At 37.3% G+C, this 10,049-nt stretch overlaps 1 protein-coding gene across 1 annotated transcript; it reads right to left on the bottom strand.

The window, feature by feature from the left end:
• Window positions 1-329: 329 nt before the first annotated feature.
• On the bottom strand, window positions 330-3,880 carry LOC132623208 (exocyst complex component EXO70I-like). The gene is made up of 2 exons (XM_060337944.1): window positions 2,765-3,880; window positions 330-1,959 (listed from the first exon to the last, which is right to left on the bottom strand). The coding sequence occupies exons 1-2, from the start codon at window positions 3,569-3,571 to the stop codon at window positions 616-618; spliced, it is 2,151 nt and encodes a 716-aa protein (XP_060193927.1). The 5' UTR covers window positions 3,572-3,880; the 3' UTR covers window positions 330-615.
• Between the last annotated feature and the right edge of the window lie 6,169 nt (window positions 3,881-10,049).

Genomic DNA, 10,049 nt, shown 5'->3' with positions numbered 1-10,049 from the left:
GAAACGAAATCATGGTTTGAAATCATGTTTGAACATGTAATTTGGATATCTTAAATTGGATTTTCTCTTATAGACATAAAAACCCATAAGTTATAAAACTATCAGAACATTTACAATTCTTGTACAATCTTACCAAATGAGCAAGTCACAGTTCATAACAAAATTAATACGCTACTAGAAGGCCTTTCTAAAAAATACAATATCAATTAATCAAAATTTAGTTCAATAAAAACGAAAATTTAATATGAATAGTAATGTAACTCCTCTTTAATATAATCCTCCCACGTGATAGACATAAATTAAAGTTGGTGGAAGTTAATGAGGTTGGTAAACGGCTGGTGGGAGTAATTTGAGGTTTCAAATCATGATTTGAAACCACGAGATGAAATATATGTCCAAACGCTAATTTCATCTCATAGTTTCAAACCGCATGTCCAAACGCCTACATAATATAATAGTAATGAAAAAGAATGAATTTACGGGTTCACCTTCAAGTTGCCTTATATTGCACCCAACTTTTTGGTGGTAATCTTAACAACAGCTTAACACAAAAGATGCAATCACATTTCTTCTAACAAATGGTTGTCCTTCAAGTCACATCACTTGAAAAACTTATCAGTTATCAATGACGCTCGACTTGGACCTCCTAAAGTCTTTGCTCCTGCGAGATTGTTCGCCTGATAATGATTTACTACCATCCGAAGGATCTCTCATATGTCGCAGCCTGAAAGATGATTTTCCAGAACTCTTATGATCAGCAACCTCAAACATCTGATTCAGTGAATCTTCTATGTACTCGGGTGAAGGATAGGACTTGACATGTAAAGAAGACGCGAAATTGTTCAAGAATTCGGTATATACAGGCACGACAAGTTTCACAGTGGCCTCTCTCATTTGCTCTCTTAAGTCTACATCAGGGATATGATAAAAGCTTTTATGCCTTTGAGTAATGTCATCAAATCCTTTAGTAAACGCCTCCATTTTCCCTCGTACCATAGCAGTAATTCCGTCTTTGTCAACTCTCTTAATTTCTTCTCTATCCAGCAGCCTCACTAGAGGACCCCATGCTTGTTTTTGATACGAATAAGCTGATTCTTCAGCCACAATTTTGTATGCCTTCTTCATATACTGATCTCCCATGAGCTTCCCGAGTTCTGTATTTCTAGTCCTCATGTAAATGTACCAATAAGTATTCATGACAAACACGTGAGGCAATACTTTATCTTTATACCTCAATCTTTTAGATTCAACATTCCTCCGTATGGCGTCCATGATGTTGAACATTGCATCTTTGAGCAAGTTTTCATCCGTTTCGGGTGTTGAAAGTATTCCAGCTTTCCATATTTGTTCAGTCCTGAGGACTCTGATCATTGTTGCGCTATAGGCAGCCGTTAGTAGGTATTTGAGATAGTTAATGGCATAACGAACAAGTTTTGGAACTGAACCATCTTGAGGGGGAAAAACATCTTGATTAGCCTCAATTTGAAGGCCAAGCTCGAAAAACACTTTGGTAGAGGAATGTACTAGAAGTTTCTCAAGTTCTCTATATCGCGAACAGACACCAGCAGCAGCTTCATCAGCGAAAATCTCTGAGAATTCGTGTTTCAACTTTTCCAGCGATTCGAACATGTCTAAGAGCTTGAAGAGCTTTTGGGGTTCTTTCTTGCTTCGTGCAACTCCTTCGCCAAATCGAAAGAAGACAGCCATTATCTTGTCGGCTATCTTGACGAAACACTCAGGCCATATTACTCCATCCATTATTGTGCCTAAAACTTGGCAGCAGAGTTTCTTTTCTGATACAAATACATTCTTGATAGCAAGTTTAAAGTGTTGGATCCAAAGGGATATCGCTGTCTCCAGGCTCTCCCATTCAATCTCGTCGATTTCTTCGGGGCTGTATGTTTTTAGGTACTCTGGATTCAGTCTCATCAATGCTTTGGCTGCTCTTTTATATCTTACCTGTGGGATGAAGCAGAACACCATAATCATTATTAGTATCCAACAACAACAACATACCCTGTTTGATCCCACAAGTGGGGTCGCACAGACCTTACCCCTATTTTTGTGGGATAGAGAGGCTATTTCTGATAGACCTCGTCTCATAATTAGTATCCGTATACATTAAATCTTAAGCCATTGAGAAAACTGGAAAACTGTTGGAATGAAATTATAATAACTATCATCAGATAGTTTTGTTGAGTCATTCTTGATGAAACAATCTCGGAGAATGTAGATAGTCCCTGTTGTAATTCATTGGATCAGGAAATATTCCTATTTATTTCACTTTCTCAGTTCATGCTTATCGAAAGAGCATAAGTAGATAGAAAAAGTGATCAATGATAAATCAAGCTAATATCTACTGAATAAGACATAAGTTACTAGAGCTTTTTAAGTATGATTTCAAGGCCTATCTTTAGTCCAATAGCCACCGAAAGGAATCGAGTCATATATATAGGGTTGAAGACTTAGTTAAGTAAGAAAAATGTGTGTTCTCTGTAACAGATTAACCCTTTAGATGAGACGATCACATTATATAACATATAGACATCAAGGATCAATGGTTCTGTGAGATAGCAAAAGGCTAAAACTACTACAACAACAACATACCCAGTGTAATCCCACAAGTGGGGTCTGGGGAGGGTAAGATGTACGCAGACCTTACCTCTACCTTTATGGGGATAGAGAAGCTGTTTCCGATTGACCCTCGGCTCAAACAGCAGAAGGCTAAAAATGCTGCTAGAAAATAAAAAAAGATTTTTTTTACCTTCACAAAGATATCAATACATATGTCAAGACAGTTATTTGCAGCCAAAGTCTCAGAGATTCTTGTAAGCACTTCAACCTCTAATTCACTTCCCAAATCTGTAGGCACCATATCTGCAGCCAGATCATCTTGATTATCATCACAATCACTTTTTACCTCCATAAAACTCCTATGCCTCATTTTATTCAACAAACTCTCATATTCATCTTGCAAATTCAACAAAGCGTCATCAAGCAGTCCATCAAATCTCATAGCATCAACTTCAGTTTCACAAAGAGCTTTAAGTGTAATCAAAGTCTCTCTCAACCGATGCGTCCTGAATTGATCAGTAGCTTTAGTCCTGCTTAAAAACTCCACCACTTCTTGCAACTTTTGAATAGCTGGTTCACACTCTTTGCTTATTGAATTAATTGCCTCATTCAAATTGTCCACTGTGTCCACATACTTGATCAGTTTTTCGAGCCTTTTATTCGATGATTTCTCGTTAGCTAATTTAGAAGCAAGTTCAAGAAGCCTACGCTGGAGGGATTCAGAGAGTTTGAAACTTTCAAGAAGTGAAAGAGCTGGAGAAATTGCTCTGTTGATCCTTGTATCAAGGGCCTTGTTGGCAATAGAAAGAGATTGTAATGGAGCTATTCTTCTTGAAGTTATTGATAGATTTTCTTGCATACCATCAAATTTCTCTTCTATTTCTGCTAAACTTGTTTCGACGTTGTATGAGAGTTGAAGAAGGTTCTTGAGATCAGAACAAGCTTGTTTAAGTTTGAAAAGGATTTCATCATCTTCTTTTAGCTCATCCATTGACATTGTGATGATTCTTGATTTGTGGGGTGTAATTAATTTATTCAAATTACTTGGGCAGCTTTGAAATGGAACATTGAAGGTATCAAAATGGTTGCAAAAAGAGGAAGAAGACAGGAGAGAAATAACCGAGGACCCAGTCTCGATGAGAACGAAAGAACAAATGGCAATGAGCAGGAAGATACATATGACAAAAGCGACACAATTTGGACATTCCTAATTGAATTTGCCGTCTGATCATATTCTATATGTCTTTGCTTGTCGGAAGTGAACCTTTGGTGACTTCCTTTTTCTTTTTAATAATAATGGTGTCTAAAATCAGTTTGCATACACTTCATGATTTTACCAATACTTGTCAACACCCACTAGCAAGAGACCTGGTTAACTATCTCAATTAATCTTTTTTTTTATTTTGTTTATAAATTCTGGTGGATCACCAGAATTTTCTGATGGACGGCTTGCCATAAATCCTCTCCCAAGGAGTTTAGTATACCCTATGTCGTAATTTTGAAACAAGTTATTTATAATTCCTACCGGATCAGCAGAGGTGATTATTTACAGGAAATGACGTGGCATCCCCAAAAATGTGCGGGTCTTGAATTTTTGTCTCCACTTAACAAAATCTTTAAAAAATAACTTTAACTTGAAAAATTTGTTGGGAAGAATTTTTGTTGCTCATTAGGCATATATGTTCTAGCTTTTGTCTATAAGTAGAAGTTGTGATTAATTGAGCAGGTTCACTGTCTTGGAATATCCTGAACTTCTGCCTTATAGACAAAAGCCGAAACTTATGCCTGATAGACAACAAAAGCTTTGCCTCTGTTGTTCATCAGGCATAAGTTCTAACTTTTGCGTATAACACAAAACTTATGGTCAATTGAGCAGATTCACTATTTTGAAATATCATGAACTTCTTCCTTATAGATAAAACTAATTTATGTCCACAAACAATAACTTTGCTTAGCAAATTTCTAATTTTAGGGGCCAAAAAATCAAGAGCACTCCTTATGGAGACCATTTGTGAACGGGTCATTTGCACGATTTCCCTTCAAGGGCAATGGTCCTCAATTTTTGCCCCTCAAATTGGTGGTGTTTAATGTTTGCCCTTCGCAAAAAATCCCTTAGTTTCGGGTTCGAACACCGCTCAGTCAATTTTTTTTTTTTTTTAAATCGCAAGGTAGAGTTTGTATTCGCATGCAAAACTCTGCCTTGCAATTTTTTTTACTGAGCTGGGGTCCGGATCCAGAACCGCGGGTAGTAGGCGAAGGACAAAAAAAATTAAAGACCAGCGCCTTTGACGGATAATACGCACAAAAATAACTGGATTATTTATGAATTTTACCTGAATTTTTTGCTTGGCCCAAAACACAGAATAGGCCCAATTGAAGCCCAAAAGCAGCTAAAACCGTTTTATGCCACCAAGTATATCACCTGCCAGAAACTAACTCGCCCATTTCAACAGTTTCCCACTCATTCGTAGCGCTATTTCACACAATTCTGATTTGGGTTATGCTATGGCGAAAACTCTCTTATCAACCTTATGCCACTGCGAATCGTTGATGTTGCTCTTTATTCGTGCCGAATATATCTATATTACTCTTAATTGTTTGTACGGCCGTTACCCGTTAGAATTTCAACTTCAACAGTTGGAACTACGTACTTAGGTCGTTTTATGATGATAATTCTAGATTAAATTAAACTAACACAACGAGTATTTTATGTTTCATTGAGAAGAAAAAATGTGACTTGCTTTCATGAGCAGATACTGAGCTAATTGACCACTAATCCTTATACTCTTTTTACTACACTTTTCAAGTATTTTATATAGTTTTAAATATGTTAAAATTATTTTAAAAAATTAATGTCTGAATGTAAACAGAAAACTGACATACTTTCATTCTTGTTTATTCTTTTTGAGATAGAAGAAGTATTATAATTTGAGTAGTTAGTAACATCAACCTGTACATAGATTTCGATTTCATTTTAAGGAATAATTAAGGGCATATTCTATATTACATATCAAATTTCTCTAATATGTGCCTCAATCAAGAATGAATAAACACTAAAGACTCCACGAGAGTTGTACAGTTTGTTTGCCTCAAGTTATACCCCGTGCCGTCAAGTAGAGAGCTTTATAGACTAGGAATGCAGCGATCTGAGTTTTCTTGATTCAATTAACTCACAGTAGCTAATGAGGAGATATTAAATTTTAAGGGATTTACAAGGTCGAATCACATATAAAAGAAGCGTAGTGGATGAAGACGTTAAGAAGTTAGACTTGGTACACTTTTTGGACCGATGTTGTATGTCTCTCTAGTATCTATAAGGTGCATATAAAATGTACGGAAAATGGCCTAAAATACCATCGAACTATTAGAATTGGTACAAAAATACCATCCATCCACCTTTGAGCCCCCAAATACCCATGTCATTCACCTTTGATCCCCCAAATACCCCTGACATTCACCTATGGAGTCTAATATATTATTTCTAACAGTCCCAAGTTGACGCCCAATTTTGTCCATCCTTTCGTCCAATTTTCATCGTTGAGCTTCTATTTTATTAGAATATTAATTATATTTTTTTATCACAACCTATAGTTAAATTTCTTGATGATCTCTATTACTATTGTTATTATTATTACTACTACCTTTTCGTTTTACTAGAAAAAAAAATCACTCATGCATTTATTCTCCTTCCGGCTTAATTGCAGTGTTAATCCTATTCGTATTCTCTATAAATATTTATTTAAACATATTTTTTGTATTAGCGTCACACTATAGTTGTTGTTATGTTTCTATGATTACTTTACTATTACAAGTGATAAAACTATTTATCAAAATATTTTGTCCCTCTACTTTTATTATCATTATGAAAATCGAGAAAATCTATTTAAAATTACTATATTCCCCAAATAAACCAAATAAAAATTTTCACCCATTTTCTAAAGTTTCTACCCAGCCCATAATCCCTTTCTAACTAAAAATCCCCAAAGGCATCAGGATACCCCCAAAACAAAATATACATAACTCATTGTTATTTACTCAAAATTCCTAAGACCCCGTCATCTCTAAATTTCCTTAAAATCAAACATTCCCCGATTCTCGTCGAAATTCCACGGCTACAAAATCCATTTCTTTGTGCCGTTTATATTCCTTCATTTATTCTAGTTTGATTTCTCTTCTCTTCTCTTTTCAATTCCACTTTATTTCCTTAATTCATTCACCTTAATTTCTTGCTAGTAATTGTAAAAATCATAGCTTAATATCCGCCTTAATTGCGAAATCAAAACTTTCCTCTTTTCATCTAATATGCCAAGAACAAAATGACAGAAGTTTGGACCAGAATCTATTTGAAAAATACGTCCAAGTTCAAGATTAATAATAATAATAATAATAATAATAGTAGTAGTAGTAGTAGTAGTAGTAAAAGTACTAATAGTAATAGAGATCATCAAGAAATTTGACTACAAGTTGTGATAAAAAAAAATATAATTAATAATCTAATAAAAATAGAAGCTTAACGATGTAAATTGGATGAAAGGATGGACAAAATTGGGTGTCAACATGGGGCTGTTCAAAAAAAGGGTATATTAGACCCCATAGGTGGATGAAAGGGGTATTTGGGGGCTCAAAGGTGAATGACAGGGGTATTTGGGGGCTCAAAGGTGAATGACAGGGTATTTTTGCACTAATTCCAATAGTTCGAGGGTATTTTAGGCCCTTCTCCGTAAAATGTATAAGAACAAGTTTTGGGTACTGTTGTATGGGAGATTATGATAACCTTTTGCACTGGAGTATATCTGTAACTTGGATTAATTGACAAACTACATTTCCACTAACCTAAAAGCCCATAACGGAAATGTCAAGATAAAGTAGGCAGGGATATAGAATTTTGCATATATTTATAAACTTCATTACTTACATAGCTTGATTTCTTCAGATCTTGGAATCTTCCATATAAAAGTATATAGATGATGCCAATTGTGCCCTTCTCTTAATGTGGATCAGGATGCTTTCCAGAAACATAATTAAAATATTTCATGTTTGTTCTTTATTTCTTCCTTTTTCTTTTGACAAAATAGAGAAGAGATTGGGATGCTTATTCTCAGAGGTTTTTTACGTTTACTATGTTTGAATGAAAAACATGGGAACACTGTAATATTTTACTAAGTATTGTTTACTGTAAATTACTGTTCTTATTCTGCCAGATGATACTTATGCCTTCTAAAAAAAAATGTGAATGAAGGATCCCGCTGAATTGAATTGGGTCCATGAATCTTAGAAATGGTGAGACTTCTTGATCTCAAGGTGATTTGTGTATCTAACCCAACGATAGTATTGTTCCGTACTGTAAGAGAATGTTTTCTTTGATTATTCTGTTCCCTTGAATGGGTTGATATACATGATTTACAACATAATTGTAGGCTACAAATTAGGAACTAATTTGACTAAATAATTCTAACATATGCTATCCTAAAATAAAAGATTACAAAATATATTTGACTAAATAATATTACATAATCTAACACACCCCCGCAGTCGAAGCGGGAGGTTTACGAACGGTTAGACTGTCCCGAAAGTCATCAAATAGTACGCGCGGAAGACCTTTGGTGAAGATGACAGCAATCTGATAATGGGACGGAACATGTAGGACACGAACTTCGCCACGACTAACTTTTTCACGAACAAAGTGAATGCCCATTTCAATATGCTTGGTACGTTGATGTTGTACCGGATTTCCAGACAAGTAAATGACACTCACATTATCACAATAGACCAAAGTTGCTTTATGAATAGGACAATTGAGTTCAAGCAACAGATTACGAATCCAACAAGATTCAGAGATAACATTAGCAACCCCTCTGTATTCTGCTTCGGCACTTGACTTGGATAGAGTAGGTTGGCGCTTGGAAGACCAAGAAATCAAGTTATCCCCAAGATAGACACAATAACCCGATGTGGAGCGTCGAGTGTCTAGACATCCTCCCCAATCAGCATCTGTATATGATAGTAGTGACTGTAGAGAGGATTTGTATAGATGTGTGCCAAAGTCAATCGTACCCCGAATGTAACGCAAGATGCGTTTTAATGCTTCCATATGCTGGACTTTGGGGTCATGCATAAACAAGCAAACCTGTTGAACGGCGTATGATATGTCCGGCCGAGTGAATGCCAAGTATTGCAAAGCACCGGCCAAACGATGATACTTCGTAGGATCCTCATACGGGGCGCTGGAAGAAGCGCTGAGTTTGCCTTTTGTGTCAACTGGAGTGGGGCAAGGCTTACACTGTGGCATGCCTGCTCTGTCAAGAATATCCTCTGCATAAGAACTCTGAGACATAAAGAGACTATTTTTGTCCCGGGAGACAGCAATCCCAAAAATATAGCTCAACGAACCCAAGTCTTTCATTGCAAATTCCGTAGCTAACTTGGACATAATACCGAGTCTGAGAGAGTCTGAAGATGCAGTTAGAATAATATCATCCACATATAACAAAATGTAAGCAATATCTTTTCCACGACAATAAGTGAAGAGAGAGTTGTCAGATGTACTATGCGAGAAACCAATAGTTGCCACATACTCAGCAAAACGCTGATACAAAGCCTGTGGTGCCTGCTTCAAACCATAAAGAGACTTACGCAAGAGACAGACATGATCAGGACGAGCCGGATCCCGGAATCCCAGAGGCTGATACATATAGACGGTCTCATTCAAGTTTCCATGTAAGAAAGCATTCTTTACATCAAGCTGGTGAATGGGCCAAGAATGAGATAAAGCAATAGTAAGAACCACACGAATAGTTGCCGGCTTGACCACCGGACTGAAAGTCTCGTCACAATCAACACCTTCCCGTTGAGACCTGCCATCACCTACAAGACGGGCTTTATGCCTCTCAAAAGAACCATCAGATTTCTTTTTATGCCGAAAAATCCATAAAGACCGAATAATATTAGCATTTGGAGGACGAGAGACCAACTCCCAAGTCTTACTATCAATAAGAGGAATGGGTGAGATGGAATTGTTGGTGACACTTAAGGCTTGATTATGGTATTTCAAGTTCGGCTTAAAAATCCCATGTTGACTACGTGTAGTCATGCGATGGACGGGTGGGGGCTGGCAGGGAGGGTGCTGCTGCCGTGGTGGGGCAGCGTGGGAGAGGGAGGGGCTGGCAGTGGGGGGACTGCCGTGGGGGCCGTGGCAGTGGGCTGAAGGGGCTGGCGGGCAGCTGGGGCAGTGGAGGTGGACTGTTGGGCAGTCGACGATGACGGAGAGGAGGTGAGGGGGGGGTGTCGGGTGGTGGGTTGCAAGAGAGGGAGGGGGCTGCATTGGCGGAGCAGTGGCCCGGTCATGCAACAATTGGATTCTCAATGGGGAATTATCATCATCCAAAAATTCATATGAGGTAGGAGATGGAGTGTTTATTTGTGAAAATGGAAAGGAATTTTCATCAAACCACACATGCCGGGCTATGATTATTTTT

Source organism: Lycium barbarum, chromosome 2 (genome assembly GCF_019175385.1).
Source record: "Lycium barbarum isolate Lr01 chromosome 2, ASM1917538v2, whole genome shotgun sequence".
Classification (NCBI taxonomy): domain Eukaryota; kingdom Viridiplantae; phylum Streptophyta; class Magnoliopsida; order Solanales; family Solanaceae; genus Lycium; species Lycium barbarum.
This window is presented reverse-complemented; position numbering and strand designations above follow the sequence as displayed.

Coding starts and splice junctions, on each gene's coding strand:
- LOC132623208 (XM_060337944.1), bottom strand. CDS start 3,571: ATGTCAATGGATGAGCTAAAAGAAGATGATGAAATCCTTTTCAAACTT. Junction 1,960..2,764: donor GTATTGATATCTTTGTGAAG/GTAAAAAAAATC, acceptor TTCATCCCACAG/GTAAGATATAAAAGAGCAGC.